Source organism: Rhinolophus sinicus, chromosome 16 (genome assembly GCF_057876585.1).
Source record: "Rhinolophus sinicus isolate RSI-liver-muscle chromosome 16, RSI-T2T, whole genome shotgun sequence".
In the NCBI taxonomy this organism is placed as follows: domain Eukaryota; kingdom Metazoa; phylum Chordata; class Mammalia; order Chiroptera; family Rhinolophidae; genus Rhinolophus; species Rhinolophus sinicus.
The window spans coordinates 187,788,798-187,806,569 of record NC_142516.1 but is presented as its reverse complement, the minus strand read 5'-3'; the positions used below and the strand labels follow the sequence as shown (position 1 = coordinate 187,806,569).

General features: G+C 47.1%; 1 protein-coding gene across 1 annotated transcript in view; it reads left to right on the top strand.

The window, feature by feature from the left end:
* The first annotated feature begins 6,958 nt into the window (after positions 1-6,958).
* Positions 6,959-17,772, top strand: part of SIAH3 (siah E3 ubiquitin protein ligase family member 3) — a 59,516-nt gene continuing 48,702 nt past the window's right edge. The window contains exon 1 of the mRNA XM_019756993.3: positions 6,959-7,428. Within this exon, the coding sequence (XP_019612552.2) occupies positions 7,294-7,428 (135 nt within the window). The 5' untranslated portion in view covers positions 6,959-7,293. The remainder of the gene's footprint in view (positions 7,429-17,772) is intronic.

Here is a 17,772-nt window from a genome sequence, read left to right as displayed (position 1 = left end):
GCTCCTTTCTCTCACGCCAGTGACACCAACATAATTGCTCATTTGCTTCATCAACAACACACACACACACATCGAATTACCCCAAAAGTTAATGGTTCAGAGCAATGATAAACACTAATTATATCAGTTTCTCAGGATCAGCAAGTGAGAAGCAGCTTTTAGCTACTCAGCTCGGGGTCCGAGTCTCTCATGAGATTGCACAGTATATAAACCGGGGCAGCAGTCATCTGAAGGTGTGACGGGGCCTGGGAGATCAGCTCCCAAGGGGCCTACTTCCAGGCCACCAGGTTGATGCTGGATGTGGACAGAAGACGTCAGTTGCTCTCAAAGGGCTGCTAGAGGGTCCTCAGGGTGTGATTTCTGGCTTCTCCCAAAGTGAGTAGTTCCAGACAGCGTGTAGTAAACGGCAGTGTTTTTGTTCTAGCCTCAAAATCACACATTGTTATGTCTGTCACATTCTGTTGTTGTAAGCGACTCACTTCATCTGGCTCATATTCAGGAGGAGAATTAATCTCCACCCACTGGAAGAGGAGTGTCAAAGAATTTGCAGGCATGTTTCTTTTCACTCTCTGGCTGCAACTTTACTTACATTGTAAATGTGGAACATACTCATTCCTTCCAAAGACTCCCCCAAAGTCTCATTCTTTTGCAGCGTCAGCTTGAATCCAGGATCTTGTTACCTAAATCGGGTCCAGACGTGAAGGAGAGTCCTCAGGTGTCCTAGAGTACAGCTCCTTGAGTACAGTTTTCGCAACTGGACACCTGTGAGCTAAAGAGAAAAGTCATGTGCCACCACCATACACCAACACCCACCCCCACACACACAACACACAAAACACATGTGCATGCACACAACACAATTCACAGAACACATACAAATCACACGCACAAAATGCACACACACACAACATACAATGGTGGGCAAGCATAGGACAACTACTAGGAAGCCCCTCCCCCCCAATCAAAATGGAGGAAAACAGGAGCCTCACAGCAAAATTCATCAGGATAAATGTTGGAAGTTCCTTAACTAGAACGCAAGGCCTACAAATGCATCTCATAGCTCTCAGCTCCAGCCTCTGAGCTCTTGGTTCCACTGTCAAGGTCATCCTTTCTTTTTCACGAAAAGAAGCCCTTGTTTTCTGCTGAAGAGCTTCCTGAGCTTGCTTCCTGCCTGTAGAAGCTTCAGGATCCAAGGGCCTCTTATCATGTTACATTGACTCTGCCCCTTCCAATCCAGACTTGTGGTATTTCTTCCAATTTACTTCTGTTAAAAACATCCTGAACCTATGATTCTTGTTGCAGCTCAGTCAGACAAAACCACATTCACAAACTCAAAATAAGTACTTCTTCACCTTGGCCTTCTACTGAAGTCTTTTCAAGGTCCTTTGGGCTTTCATGAATACCCTCAGCTCCCATTCACTGCCCACTTCCAAAGCCACATCTACGTTTTAGGGTTTTATCATGGCAGCACGCTACTCTTTGTACAGATTCTGTGTTAGTTATCTATTGCTATGTGACACATTATCCTAAAACTTAGCGGCTTAAAGCAACACAAACATTTATTATGCCACAGTTTCTGTAGGTTAGGAATTTGAGAGCAGCTCAGCCAGGCAGTTCTGGTGGGGAGTTTCTCATTAAGTTACAGTAAAGAGTTCAGCCAGGGCTGAAGTTGTCTGAAGACTCAAGCAAGGCTGAGGGATCTGCTTCCAGGGTGTCTCATTTATATGGTTGGTAAGTTGGTACTGGCTGTTGGCTGGAGACATTAGGCTCTTTCCATATGGACATCTCCAGAGGGCTAATGGAATGTCCTCATGACATGGAGCCTGGCCGCAGAGCAAGAGAACAATGGGGAAACCGCAATTCCTTTGATCATCTAGCTTTAGAAGTCATACATCACCGTTTCCCATTAGAAGCAAGTCACTAAGTCTGGTTGACATCTCAAAGGACAGGGAGTAGGCTCCACCTTTTGAAGGTGGTGACATATTTTTAAAACACTACCACTAACAATGTAAATACTAAAAGCAGTTACATTTTTTGAACTTCTTTTTGTCCTTAGAGTATGTATATTTTACTAAGAATTTATAGTCATATTACTATGTTCCAAAGTCTCTTAAAATTGTCCTTTCTCTGTGCATATGCCACCAACTTGAAAAACAGTTGATTTGCTTCATTTTGCTTTTGGCTTTTGGAGATTTCTTTTTCATTTTTATTTTATAATTTTATAAGATATTTTCAAGGTTTCGAAGTCAAACCATGGAACAAGGTACATTCAGAAAAGTCTGGCTGCATTTCTGCCCTCCCCACCCTCTTCCCTTCTCTCCCCTATCAGTAACTTTGTTTTTAGTTTTTGACTTATTCTTCCATTTTTTAAACAAATAAATATATATCCCCATCTGAGATAAATATTTGCATGTTATGCACACGATCCTTCGCAATTTTTTAAATCTACAAATATAACCTGAATTAATTCATAGCAATATAACTGTAGGGGTTTTTAATGGCTAATAGTCACCATTATATAGGTATTTATAGTTCATTCAACCAGTCCCCTACAGAGAGATAATATGGAAGTTTCTAGTCTTTTACTATTACAAATAGTGCTGCAATGAATAACTTTGTGCATGTCTTTCTAATTGTTTTTTTTCCAGTGTCATATTTTATATGTGTAACTTATTCCATGTTTTAGATAGATGTACCTTAAATGATTTAAGTGTACTTCTACTGTGGACGTGTAGGTTCTATTTTTTTTCCAGTCGTATAAGTGATACAACAATGAATATCCTTGTGCTTAAATGTTTGTTGACCGTTCTGTTTATATCATAAGAACAGATTCCTAGAAATTTACTTAGTAGGTCAAAGCTTCTGTACCTTTTTGGGCAGTTGGTGCATATTGTCAAATTGTTTCCAAGGAAAATGCCTGGCAAGTTACACTCTCAGAGGCAGTAAATCTCAGTATCTGGCAGTGGAAAAATCTGGGTTCAAATTCTACCTTTACCATTTGCTGGTTGAGTGACCCTGGACAAGTTAATTTTGCTGAGCACGTGGCATGGCACCTGACATGCAGCATGCCGGGCATTTCCATGTCTGTTGTCATTCCTCTTATCACCAGCTGATGAGAATATGAGTCTCACAGAAGAGCCGTCAGCCCTGGATATTATTGTTTAAACATAAGAAGTGCCAGCTTGACAAGTAAAAACGGTATCTTGTTTTAATTTGCATTTCTTTCACTTCTAGTTTGATTGAACATTTTTCATTTATTCATTAATCTTTTAATTTCTTCTTTGGTGTATTCCATTTATATCCTTTGCCTATTTGTTCTGTATAATTTTAGTTCTTTAAAATGCATATGCAAGAGTTGTTGAGTAGGAATACAAATCTTTTGTTGTCGTAATTGCTGCAAATATATATGCCCCAATATTTTGGATGTTTTTCAATTTCTGTCTTCATGGTCACATGGCATTTTCCCTGTGTGTCTGTCTTTATATTCAAATTCCCCCCTTTCCTAAGAACACTCGTCACATTAGCTATGACTATTTCACACGAATGATCTCATTTTAATGTGATCACCTCTGTACGGACCCTATTTCCAAGTAAGATCACATTCGGAGGAACTGGAGGTTAGGGCTTCAACATACCTATTTTTAGGGAAACAATTCAACCTACAACCGTCATGAAACTAGAGCACAGGTCAAAAAACATAGAATATACCTAGCCTTCCAAAACGTATGTCCCAGTCAGCCATCAGCCCTTGCCAAGGTTACCACTCTCCTGCTCTCCTACACCATGGCTTACCTTTTCTATGTTCTTGAACTTCATTCACATAAATGGAATCACGTAAGATGAACTCTTTTCTGTCTGGTTTTCTACCTCAAAATTATGTCTGTGAGATGCATCCATGTTATTACATTGTTGCGTGTAGCACTAGTTCATTCTTGTTCATGTTTACGTAGTATTTAACAAAAGGAGGAAAAGCTAATGTAATTTATCCATTTTATTGTTGCTAGAGACTCAGGTGGTTTCCAGTGTTTAACTATAGTGAATATAGTTGCTTGAGACTATGTTAGGAATGTGTTGTGATGCAAATCCTAGGACAGGCCCCTTGGTGAGCACATGCTCACATCTCCGTTGGGTCCGTGGAGTGGACTTTCTGGCTCATAGGGTGTGTGTGTTGAGCTTTAGTAGATACGCCCAGACAGTTTTCCGAAGTGGGTCCCACAGTGTGTGAGAATTTGGGTTGTTCCTCATCCTCACCAGCACTTTGGATTGACTGGGACAACGGTATTTTTGATGAGGAGACAATAATAATGTTAATAGCTTCTCATTAAAGTTATGAAAAGTAGACATTGGGTTGGTCATTTAACCTGTATTATGTGATTCAGTCTTTCAGCTATTTTTCAAGCAAGCTTTTAGGTTCATTTTACAGGCAACACAACTAAGTGTCAGTGAAATTCACTTGCCCAAAGTAACAGTAAGTAGCCATAGAGGGTTTGAATCCAGATGTCTGATTACTAATCACAGAGACTTTCTAATCTAGATAAAATGTAAGTCTGGTTGTCAGGGCGGCAAAGGGGAGCCCAGGCATCGTCATGGAGCCTAAAGGGATTGGTGTGGCTACTGTGCAGGGGACAACTTAGTGGTAAGAGGTGGTCACAGCTCTACATCTCTACCTGAATGACAGTTTGTGCCACCCTATTTGGGGGACATTGAACATGAACATCTATTGTTCAGGTGAGCTCCCGACATTTCCCAGTGGATGATTATTTTGAGGACTGATTCTGAGAACAGATGGGGGCACTTAATCGTCTAAAACAGAGTGACATTGACCAGTTTTGGTCTACAGAGGTAGCGCAAGGGGTCAAGTCTGAGACCAAGGAAAAGAAACCATAATAGCAGGTCTGTGGCACTGCTCTCATGACTGAGGTGATATGCCCTCCTTAGCCCATCAGCCCTCACTTCCGAGCCCGGCTGTAGGTAATATCAGGAGCGCTGACCCGGAAGAACTTAGCAGGAGCCAAGTTCACTCTTACCACACCCTCTCGTTTGCATGTCCCTAGATGGTAGCGTGGATATCCGTGGGTAAACTATTTTACGGGACAGAAATAAACTCATGCTGCCAAATCATCACCCTTCCACCAAACATGCTGTGTAGACTCAAGTGTTGAGAGGCTGCTTTGAATCAGGTGCTGTGTTGGGTCCTTCCAGATGTGTTGTCTTTGTCTTCACAACGATCTTCAGAGAGAGAACAATTTCTATTTTCCCCAGGTGACAGGTGTGGGAACTGAGCCTCAGTGAGGCTAGAACCTGGCCTGAGGTTCCACAAAGGGAGAAACAAACAACACAATAGTTCCACTCTAACAAACAATAGAGAAAGGAGAAGTTTGGGCCTTTGGGAATTACGTGTTTTTAAGAAATCTCTGGGATTGCATGCTCACTTTTATTTTATAAAAATGTAAGGCAATAAAAGAACACTGAATGATTTCCTGCCGAATGCTGAAACCGTGTTCTGGAAAATAGAAACTTTAGAAAGCAAATTCTGCTGTTGTGGGTTAGCAACCTTCTTTACAAACCGTTTAATGACCTCATGCAGGGACTCACGTCCTGGAAAAGTATCATACTGATGAGGTCCTCATCCCTTCCAGTGTTGTCATCTTCTAGGTTTGTGCCAGTGCAATTATTTTGACAAGTACAAAGCTTCCATTTTAATTGGAGTTTGGTTTATTTGTCTCTTAAAACATTTGTTTGGCTTTAAATTCAAATGAAAATGACCACCTGGGCTTTGTCTTGGTTTCAGTTAAACCCGTTCATCGTTTTTTTGTTGTTGTTGTTTTAATTTAATCAGTTGTTGGTTTAATTGCCTGATCAGGTCACAGAATAGGTGCCCCAAGTGTGTGTACAGTGTCATCCATCACAAGTGTGGCACTGCAGCCAGAGCAGAGTGAAAGCCGTTCCAGAAGGAGCAATGGGCTGACAACTCTGGGCACAATTCATGCACAAGGCCCACCCTCACCCAGATGCCCAGGATCTGGGCAGACTTCTCAGTAGAGAAACAACCAAAGAAGAGAGACACACAACACACTCAATGCTCCTGGTTTACTCACAAAGGCTGACTCACCCCAGAAACCCTAAGACTGCAGGTGGGCTGCTCAGGAGGGGGAGGGGGTACAGTCTGAGGACTGGGGTGCCCTCTGCCTGCTCCAGCACAAAAAGGTGCTGCCAGCATTCACAGAGACCAGCTTGCGGTGTGGCATGTGTGTGCTTACTCTCTATTTTAATGTCTCCAACAATCTAGTGGTTAATTAGCAATTTGCTGCCCACCAATATGCAAATGAATGACAAGCAAAGGCTCTCGGCATCTGTAATTATTTCTCGGATTTACAAGCCACTTTCCTCTCTGTGTAGGTTTTTTCTGTGTGTATTCATGCATCTGGGATTTCATTATTTTCAGACGCATACTCAGGGCTTTTTATGCTTTAATACTTTCAGGCTCCAGTAATTACAGTAGTATGGAGCATACATATTTTTTTGATTTTTTTTCCTTGCCCGGGATTCATTTTATATATATATATATACACACACACACACACACACACACACACACACACACACACACACACATATGTGGAGAGAGAGAGTAAGATTTATCAGGGGGCTAAAATCCAAACTGCAGAGCATCAGAGCACAAGATTGAAAGAGGCACATTTCTCCTCCTGCCAAGTCCTTATCTGGAATCAGAAGAATCTTGTACTGTTTGATTTTCTCCCAAGCAGCTCTGCGGAGTTGCGCCGCGATCTGCGTTACCCATCTGCCTACTTTGGAGCGGGCTGTTGTACTGTTTGGCGGTTTAAACGGTTTCCGTTTTTGCCAGCGCGTTAAGAAAGGCTCTCGTGTTAAATTAAGTCAATTAATAAATGGAGACACATTAAGCAATCAATTTTGTCAGCCAGTCTCCCCAGCATTATGTATGGCTGGCTGTAATCACAAGATAAATGCCATGTGCTCATCGATGGTGGTAATGTCCAATAACACGTCCTCCGCCAGGCTCAATTCATCAGGGAGTTTCAGCGGGGAGGCATTTGTTATTGGCTGTCGCTGCACCTCAAGGATAGCACTTCTGTCCTTTTCATTGGCCTGCTCCCTGCCGCAAGATTCTAACCGTCTTATTTCGATGATGAATATGATGGCGCGCTAAGCCGGGCAGGAGCCGAGTGCTCAGAGGCTGCGCTGCGTCCACAGCCCACGGACTTGCAGCTGCCTCGGCGGCCTTCCTGTGCCAACGACCCCCCAAAAGTTGTGATGCTTTTCTTCACCCAGTGCTTCGGGGCTGTGTTAGATCTCATTCACCTGCGCTTTCAGCACTACAAGGCTAAACGGGTTTTCTCCGCCGCGGGGCAACTTGTCTGCGTCGTAAACCCCACGCACAACCTAAAGGTGAGCTGCTCTGCATGGCTTTCGATTCACGCCGCTCGGGGGTCCCAGTCCTTCCTCCCGCGCGCTCCTGCGTGCGCGCGGGGCTCCTGCAAAAGCTGGCTCGCGGGCGCCGGGACCGTGGGTGCCCGGAGAGGCTGCCTCGGCTCGTTGTCGCTGTCTGGGTGGCGTGGCGCTCTCCGTGACCGTGTGTTTTCCCCTGACTGGCAACAACAGCTGAAGTGACAGTCTAGTTTCTTTCTCCCAAGCTGTCAGCCTAAGAGGGAGGTGGCGGTCAGAAGTGGAGGTGGCGGAGGGAGTAGGGGGGCGTCCTCCTCTGTCTCCCAAATATTTGTGGGCAAGTGCCCTAGAGGCAGGATTTGAAAAGTTCCGCAAACTGCCATCTGCCTCATGTGTTGGAAAGGGCAGGAGAGCCCAGGGGTTTTGGAAGCCCCCTCTGGGTACTGCGGAAGTAATGGGGGCAGGCACCCCCCAGACAGGGACCTGGGAGTTGGCAAGGGGGTTCTTCCTGCAGACTGTTTTTCCTTGCGCTCAGACGGGGGGGGGGGGAGACACAGAGAATATGAACATCAGGAGTTCTGTTCTTTGCTTTCTGGAGCGAGGTGCGCCCCTTGCACTGAGGCCGGGAGGAGGCTGCTTGCTTCGATTGTGTAATAATCAACCCGGCTCCGAGCTGCCGCCTGAATCACCCCGGGCGGCTGCGGGTGCCTTGCGGCCTGCGACCTGCCGGCTGCGCGTCTGGCGCCGCTGCCTCTGCTCTCGTGCCTTTAGGTCAATGCCCTATAAAAGTGCAGCCAAAATATGGGATGCGGGAGCACCGCGTCTCATCCCAGCCAAAACTGATGGGGCAACGAAGAGCCGCTGGCAAGGAGTGGCGGCGAAGCGGGGAAAGCAGTGCAGTCGTGGGGGGTGGGGGCGCGGAGGGGAGGACGCAGCTGGCCTCTCCCCAAATGTGAAACTCGGAGCCATCATGGCTCTTGTACTAAAACACACGATGGACTGACTCACTGGGAGTTGCTTTCCTGTCCTCACTCTACCCAGAGTCGCGTGACGGGGGAAGGGCATGTCTGCAGGGAGAGTGCTGGAACAATCTCTCAGGATCGATCTGTCATGTTCATCGCTGCTCTTGCCCGGGAAGTGTTGCTTGTTGCTCCTCACTTTATAAACTCCTATGAACCGTCAGACTCTCTCAGCCCGAGCACTGCAGGTCAGCGCCTCCAACCACCCCTCGCCCCCCAATTCCTGGAAGTCCCCAGCAGGGGCAGCTGCCTGGAGCCCCTGGAGCCATGTGCCAAGGCCAGTGCTGGGTGGACGCTGTGGAAGTGCTCTGTGCACCCACCTGGAGCCGCGGTGCCCAGGCTGTGACTAATACTATCTCAGGCAGTCGCTGTCTCTCTCTGTGTGTCTCTCTCTCTCTGTGGTCTCTGTCCCCTCCTCTTGCTATTTCTTTTTTCATTCATGGCTTAGTTTTATAAATGAGAATTCACCACCCGTCATCCTTGGCAAAGCAAGTGTATGGTGTACATATTAAAAAATGATTCTGAATTTCATTTCATGGCCACTTTTGAGACCACATTCAAACTCCCATTATTTTGTCACTTCACATTAGTTAGTTCCCTATGGCAAGAAGTTTTGTTTACTCCTGTTTTGCATTTCAATGCATTTAAAAATTGTTTATGCGATTTAGCATTTCCCGAGTTTGAATTTAGATGGTTCATTGGCTGCAGCTGATGATGATGGAGAAAGAGGGGGTGCTAAGGTCTTGGTGTGGAGTGCGGGGAAACGCATCTGCGAGCGTATTTCAGTGCTGTATGCCTGGGCACCGACCAGTAGTCCTGCTGCTGGGACCCAGGGGCCAGAGTCAGGGCTGGAGGCCCTGGATCATGTCTGACCAGCTATGTGACCTCAAAAGACTCGACCTCTCTGAGCCTTTCCTTCCCCACCTTCAAAATGAACCTATGAATACGTATCCTGCCTCCTCCATGGCTCTGTGAGGCTGAAAAGAGATACTGGAAGTGGACGTGCTTTATAACACTCTCCTCCAAAAAAACATTATGCTATTGCACATAATGTGTAGGGGTCCATTAGGACCTTCAAAAGTTGTCACTTAAAGCCTTTGGCCAACTTAGAAACCACATAAGCAGTAACATAAAAATAGGTGACATATCTTTGGGAAGGCTATTTTCCATGGCTCACTTTTTCAAATGCATTCTCATTTGGCTTTTCATTTCCCATTAAAAAAAAAAAAACACGCTTAAGAGATTTTGCTCGGATGAGCATCACCACAGGTAAACAAAGCAAACTGAACGCTGCTAATGCAGCAGGGGGTGTGGCAGGGCACACAGGACTCAGAGGCTGCCTCCATGGAGGTCCTGGTCCCCGTAAGCTCCATGTGCCCACCCACAGTCCAGGTGGCCCCTCAGGTAAGCTTTACCTGCTTCTCAAACCTGGCAGCTAACAGTTGCTTGCAGAGATATTGAAGGAGTATCCTGTAGGAGCACTGCTGCTCCCATCACTTATACCAAAAAGTGTGTAAAACCTCAAGAGAAAAGTGCTCCTTCTAGGCATTAATTTCCATAGACAGACCACAGAAATATACCTTGGATAAAATAAGCTGTGATCCACGTGGGGAAAATTCTTCCTTAAGAAAAATAAAACGCTGTGGCAGTGTTAACCCAGAATAGCTATTGATCTGTGGTGCTTCCCGCACTTTGTGTGACAAGCTGGTACACGAAGGGATGACCAAGGACAGAGAGCTTGCAACCTCGCTTTCAATTTTCTGGGTGGCGTGTAACTACAAAGAGGGCTGGGCAGCCTGCGTTTTTTCCTCGTGGGAGCATTTTTGCACTTTGTCCTTTCCTGGGCTTTCCTGAGAATGCTGACAATATTTTAGGACCCGAGGCAAGTGCTGAGTTATAATCAAAATTCACTGACTGAGCAGAGAAAATCATGTATTTACTATGCTTCTATAGGTCACCTTCATTCTCAGTCTTATTATGGCCATTACTCAGTGACCTGGGGTTCCTGCAAAGCTGATGCCTTTCTTTCTCAATGCACAAGCCTTCCCAGGAATGCAGACACCCCAGTTAAAGCCATCACACCCCTCAATCCCACCCTAATTAAAAGGGCTGTTTAGTGTAGATGGCCTGGAATGTGAGGGACCTTTGCTTTAAACAGGCCCTAGGCAGAGAAGGCTCCCTAGCAGAGCGTCTCTGGAGTGCAAATGACACTCCGTTTCCCTCTGTCTGTCTGTCTCTGCCTGTGGGGATGACTCCTTGTAAGATGCTGCCCCCACTACCCCATCCCAAGCCATGAAAGTGACCACCAAGGAGCCAGTGTTCCTGGCTGGCCGCCCTCTGCTTCTTCACTCACAGAGGTTTCTAAAAGGTGGCCTGGGGGCATCAGGCTGGCCTGGTGAGGTTAACTGAGGTGAGGCGAGGCGAGGCGCGGTGAGGAGGGCTACTGGTCTGGATTCAGCCCTCCCTTCCCCTCCTCTCCTCTGCTTGTTTCCAAACCCAAGAAGCCTGTCTCCCAGCTCCACACTAGCCGTTTCTATAATGCCCTGCCCTGGGCCGCCCTCCCTTCTTCTGCCAGTCCCTGGACCCAGGCCTCTTCAGGAAAGGGTCTGTAGTGGCAGCCAGAGCCCCTCTGGGTCAGTCCTCAGAGCTTCCCAAGCAGACAGTAGCTGAGCTAAGGCTGGCTGGGTAACTTCCTCCTCTTACCCACAGCCCTTGATAAACCACTTTCTGAAAGAAGACCAGCAAAGCGCTTCTGGCAAACTTCTGCAAGGCCCTTGCCAGTGCCAGCATCATTGCTGAGACCCACAGTGCCCTCCCCAGCATCCAGGCCTGACGGAGCAACCTCCCCACCTTTCCTGGGAGGCTCTTCATGCCTCTACCCAGGCTTCCCAGAGCTCTTCTCTATGGTAACCAGTTCACCTTCGGTTTACACACACGCACACAGTGGTGGGAGTGGCATATGGGACCATGGCTTTCAGTGCTTGATCGGTTCCAAATCTAAGATTAGGACATTTTAGTACCATTACTTGAAGCATCCAGGTGCCTTTCATTCTAAGACCACCTGTGTGGATGGAGTGTGCTAAGTGATGAGAGGGATGGGTGGGGGTGCTTGGAGGAGGCTGGGCCTCATCAAAGGAGGGAGCCGAGGGGAGAAGTGTGGCAAAGCCAAACCGCACCCCTGCCCCTACCAGTGATGGGACCATCTTTGGCAGCTCATGCATCCTGGGGCTTTCACTAACTCTTCCTGACACAGCCCAGCAGGCAGCCCAGTGACAGCTAAAGACCTTAGCATTGTTTGTAGAGATTTAGTGGTGGCTTTTGGAGTGTTCAGTCTGAATTTCTACAGTAAAGCAGTCAAAGGCTCCAACAAGACCGTTTAATGGCGAGCGTGTGGGTTACGCAGTTCTTATTGACACAGCCACCTCGAGGGGCCCACCCCCGGTCCTCTGGAAATGTCACCGTCTTCTTTCTGCTTCCTGGCCTTGAGCCTCTTCACAGCTCATTAGCAGCTTCCAGGGGCTGGAAAGGATAAGAAAGGGAGGGGCCGGAGCGCGTGTGGCTCACGCTAGGAGCTTTATTCTCCATGCTTTCCTCCGCCCCCTCTTCCAACCCTTTGGTTTCTGTGAATATTGTATGACACTCCACTCTGTGGGCACAGAGCAGTCATGGGGCTTTTCTGGTTCATGGTGATTGCAAATGAGGCTCCCGAGTCACATAACTGGACGCCCTGAGCCCTGAGGAGCAGTCATTTGGTGAACTGCGGACTAGTGATGGAGTTGCAGAGTGGGGGTGGGGTGGGGGTGGGGGTGGGGGTGGGGGTGGGGCTGGCTCTGAGATGAGGCGAGCTGATTGCCTCTGAACCACGTTTAGCCAGCAGCCCCAAAGCAAATCTTATGGAACTCCTTTCACCACGGTCCCTCAAGCTGCAGAGGTTGTTTGGAAGAAATTAGAAAACAGGTACCAAGAGCTGACTTTGAAAGGCACAGAGAGGTCAGAGTGATTTGGATGGCTTCCCTGGGGTAAGGCAGAATTTTTCTAGCAATTAACAGTAAGAAAAAAAATTAACTGTCTGTGAAGGTATTTTACCCTCAGCAAAGTCATCTTGACTCAACCAGCTCTGTTCCCCAAAGGGAAAAGTTGACCTGTTTAGACATTAAATGTTGTGTGGAAGGGGTCAACCTGGAGAAAGGAAACGTGCCCTCCCACGGAGGCCTGCGACAGGAATGATGGGGAGAGTGTCAGAACTGGAAGGTTATTTGACAGTCGAGGAAACTGAGGCCAGAGAGGGGAGGTGACTTGTTATGTTTCCTCAGGCTGCGGTAACAAATGACCACAAACTGGGCAGCTTAAAACCAGAGAAATATGTTCTCCCCAGTCCAGTAAGCTAGAAACCCAGAGTCAAGGTGTCCGCAGGGCCACGCTCTCTCTGAGGCTCCTGGGGACGGTCTATTCCTTGCATCAGCCAGCTTCTGGTGTTCCCTGACTTGTGGCCGTGTCACACCAATTCCTGCCTCTGTGGTCACATGGCCGTCCTCCCTTCTCTGTGTGTCCTCTCCTCTGTGTGTCTATCTTATAAGAATAGATGTGATTGCATTTAGGGCCTACCCAGATAATCCAAGACAAACGTCTCCTCTCAAAAGCCTGAATGGAAGCACAACTTTAGTCGTAGAATAGCCCCCCTTTTCCCACAGGAGGTAATTCTCACAGGTTCCAGGCATTAGGATGTGAACATATGTTTTGGGGGGGCCAACATTGAACCCATGCAGGACTTTTGCAAAGTCAACATATTTCCTGACAGAATTAGAACCAGAACTTAGGTGTCCTAATGACAGACCTCCATACCTACACTGCCTTCAAATTATCCCAAACTGTGGTCCTTTGTGGGTACATGCTGTGAGAGCAGAAAATCACAGCGACACCCTTCCGACACCCCACCACTCTGCCCTGGGCCAGCAATATGACCCCAGGGACTGTACCCCACAGCCTACCGTCTCCCCTTCACCAGACCCATATTTCCATAACAAATTAGACCCCTCTCCATCATCAATCATCCCCTTAAATCGTTCCTTTCCTTTTTCAAATTCTTTTAAAAATAATACAATTCAGGTGGATGCGTGCACATCGTATCTTAAAAATCAAATGATAATAAGATACAGAGTCAAAAGCATGGATGGAGCTTCACATTTTGCCCTTGGTGCATATTTTATAAACCCACCTGATCAACATGGAGAGAAGCAGAGGGTGTAAGGAAAACCCCGGCTCTGGGAGAGACAGCCCTGAATTCCAATCCAGGCTGTGTCACTTGCCCATGTGCGACTTTGAACAAATGACTTGGCCTGAACTATAAAAAGGAGAAAATAATGCCGTTTCCGTGGTGGCTGTGAGGGTTTCTCGAGCTCACAGAGGACACTGTCTGCCACCGAGGAGAGAGTCAGGAATCACAGCACTTACTGTCAACACCGTCGTTACGATGAAAGCAACCCCACCTGGCCATCTTTCCCTGCCTCTCCTCCCTCTCTGCAAGCCTCTGTGCTGGCTGGTCCTTGGTATGTAGATTGCCCTTGGCCAAGAAGAGAATTTGGAATAGAACAATTTCTTGCCTTAAATAGAAGTCAGCTTTGTCCTTGATGCTTAATTTCAAAGACAGCACTGACCCCTGCTTGGGTTCTGAGCCCAGAAGTCCAGTGGGAGAGAGTCAGGGCCTTGGGAAGACAGCGTTTCCATGTTGGGACAGGGGCTGAAGAGTTGGGTCCCCCGTCGTTCTTACAGCCAGGAGTCCAGCAGATCAGTCCTCTTCTCCTGAAGCCTTTCCGTTGCGATCATAAAATACAGTGAATGCTGCTGCCAAGTGCCATCCAACGGAAAGGCAGGATCTTCAATACAGGAAGCGGCAGGTCGAACCTTAGTCACAGAGTGTGACAAGTTTCAACTTGCTTGGTGCAGTCAGTCGGGTGTGAGCTACGGTTCAGAGAAATTGTGTTTTAAAATGTGTCGTAACTCACCCTCCATCATGACAACGCTCTGTGTCACACAACACTTCTAGTACGGCAATTTCTATCAAATAAAAACATTACGGTGTGGCCTCACCCACCTTATTCTCCAGACCTGGTACCGTGCAACTTCTGGCTTTTCCCCAGAGTCAAAATGATTCAGGACATCGAGGCAGCCACAGCAGTGCAACTAAAGACACGAAAGAGGACTTCCGGAACTGCTTCAGAAAGTGGCAAGAACGATGGGATAAGTGTGTTTGAAGGGAGGGGACGTATTTTGAGGGGGTTAATGGTATATAGCGAGGACAGGGATGAGGCTCCAAGTGAAGGCATCAAAGCCACAAAGCCACAGCCCCAGACTTTCAGATAGTAGGATGGACCATGTTCTGCTACAAAACACTACATTTTCATCTTGACCATGGGCCCAGGATGAAAGAGCCATCAGAAAACAGATTTGAAACCAGCCTGATGTTTTTAGCTAAAGAACAGGGTCCTCATGGATAATTTAGAATTGTGGTCTAAGGGGAAATGTCAGCTTTCCTTGCAAGATGCTGGATCTCTTAATCATTTCTTGGTCCTTTAATGTATTTTTAATCATGAATTCATGATTAGGAGATGTGTGCTGCAGGGCTGTCTCTAGCCACGGCACTAGGAACTCTGGCCAGGAGACAGTGGCTTGTGGACAGGGCAGAGCCAGGCCCCCAGGACAAAACCAGAGAGTGTCCTCCATGGAGGAGAAAGGCCATTGCAGACCATGTTTGGAGAAGGAAGACGGGCTTAACTTGGCATCAGGAAAGCCCCACAGAGATGGAACCAAACCCAGATCAATAACACATTTTCCAAAAGGCTGGCCAGCAAGTCTAACCATCTGCCCAGTTTTGTAGCCAAATGCCACGGCCCCTCAGATCTGACTCCTGAGACCTTGACAAGGACATGTCAGGAAGTCTGAGGCAAGTAGCCACTCGGAACCTCAGGCTCCCTTTCTGTAAACAGGGTACATTGTGGCTTATACTAAGCTTAGCTGACTACACGTCCTGAAACCCTCAGAAAATAGTTCTCCACTATCTCAGTTATGCATGTAATAATAAGGATAATAATAATAAACAACCACAGCATGACGACCAGTTATCGAAGGCATGCTATGTCCAGGAACAGTGTTAAATGTTGTGTATTTGATTCTCACTGGGAAGTGGTATATTATTGTCATTCTCCTTCGTACAGAATATCAAAGCAGAAAAACGTGAAAGAGTTTGCTCAATGTCACACAGCGCTTTGTGGCAAAACCTTTTAAAATTAAAACCCTGTGCTTTTAAGCACTTCCTGATAGGTCATTCCTTAGTGGTCTTTTTTCACAACAAACAAGTGAGCCAAATGCGTGGCCATAGGACTGATACTGACTGTATGACATTTCATTCAAAAATATTGACCTGGGACCCTGTCATTCACCGGGGTGTGTACATCAAACACACACCAGAAGCCCCGCTGCTGGCGGACGGCCCTGGGAGCCATGCCCCAGGCTTCCCTGTGCCGCCCGTGGATACACGCCTGTGGTTTACAGCAGGGACTTTGTTCCCTTCCTCCTGCTTCCGGAATTGCCTCCCAAATAAACTCCTGCACCCAAGGCCTTATCTCAGGCTCTGTTTTGGGGAAACCAGTGAGGACTAGTATGTGTATGTGCTTTTCTAACAGCTAATGTTCATTGAGCATTTACTAAGTGCCAAGTGCTGTGCTAAGTGACTGACATGAGTTAATTGCCCTTTTTCTTTTAAGTCCCCAGAACCATGCCGTCAGTTTAGGCCCACATCACACAGGAGGAAGCTGAGGCACACAGAGATTAAGTCCGTCATGCAAGGTGCGTCCTATGAGTGGTAGAGTTTAGCGGGTGCCTTAACCTCTCTGTTAAGCTGTCTCTGCCTCTTGATCACAGAATTGGTTGTCTGGAAGCTTCTGCAAAGAGCCCAACCATCCACATTCAGGCTCCATAAAAATTACACTTTGCATAAAATACTTGAGGGAAACCTTTGCAACAACTTGACTGAAATCCCCAACTCAAAATGATCCTGCAGGAAAGGAAACTTGTGCTCTATAGCCATGTTTTTAAAAATAGGTTACAGGGTTTGACAGGTGGACAGAACACCTGAAACGGTGACCCCCAAATCGGGAACGTAGGATCGTCTTATCAGTACCTGACTTCTCAGTGACAATGGCAGCTTGGAAACACTTGGCCCAGGAAGTTTCCTCAGAAATGCAGACGCTCTCTAAGCATTGGGATAGCATCAGACAGGCTGCCTTTTCTCTGAGGAAAGAAGAAAAGAAAGAAATCATTTCCTACTTAAGCAAAAATGTCCTTTATGAGAACTGTGGCTCTTACCATGCCACACCTGTCCACTGAGGGATCGCAGGCCTTTGAAATTTCCCTTCTCATTAGCAGCCATACTTCATTACCAAATTTACTTTTTTTTAAAGCAAAGAGGAACAAAATTTTAATGACCATTTTCTACCTAATTTTACTCAGCCTCTACCTTGGTTTCTAGTACGCCCTTCCTCTAATGCTCTTCAAACATCGTCTCTTTCCACAGCTGCTGTGGGAAGTCCTGAGTGAGGGAGGCAGCAAGGCGAGAGGTGAGCTTATCGCAGGAAAGTGGAACGATGCTTGTGAGGTCCCTGTCCAGTGTGCAAGCTGGAGAAATTCGGGTCAGGGTTTATACTGCCTCAGAGAGCGTCAAGACACTCAGCCAGGAGCTGTGGAGGGAAGTCACCAAAGTAAAGCCCAGAGTCACCTCATGCAGCAGCCCTGACATCTGGGAAAAGCCGCAGAGGGACACTGAAGTGGAAAGAATTCAGGGAATTCTGTGAGGAAAGTGCGTCAGACATGGGTGATGTGCCATCACCATCATGCCGTCCCCCGTGACACCTGCTCATCACAGCCCCTGCTGCTGGGGTGAGGGGGGGTCACATAAAGGCCAACAGGCAGTGCTGGCAGAGGGACCCTCTGCCACTCCCCTGCCCTGGCCGGCCTCCCCACAAGCGGGCGGGCTGATAAGCACTTAAGTAGCTGCCTCATGGAAGCCAAAGCAATACATCTGTTTATGGTAATTAAATAAATGCCAGTTGGACCCTTCTCAGCGTGCTTACTGAAGCAAGTGCCAGATACCCAAGGCCGTCCAAGAATCTGAGAGAAATTAGAGGCAGAAAGGAGCGCTCCCAGGCACTTTCCCACCCCCTCCTTGAAAATTCTTGGCCGAGGAAGTTTCCTCAGAACCAAGAGGCCAAGCTTTTACCCACAGTCTGGCTCCCTCCTGGGGGGGGTTTGAACAAGTTGCTTAACCTTGGTTTCT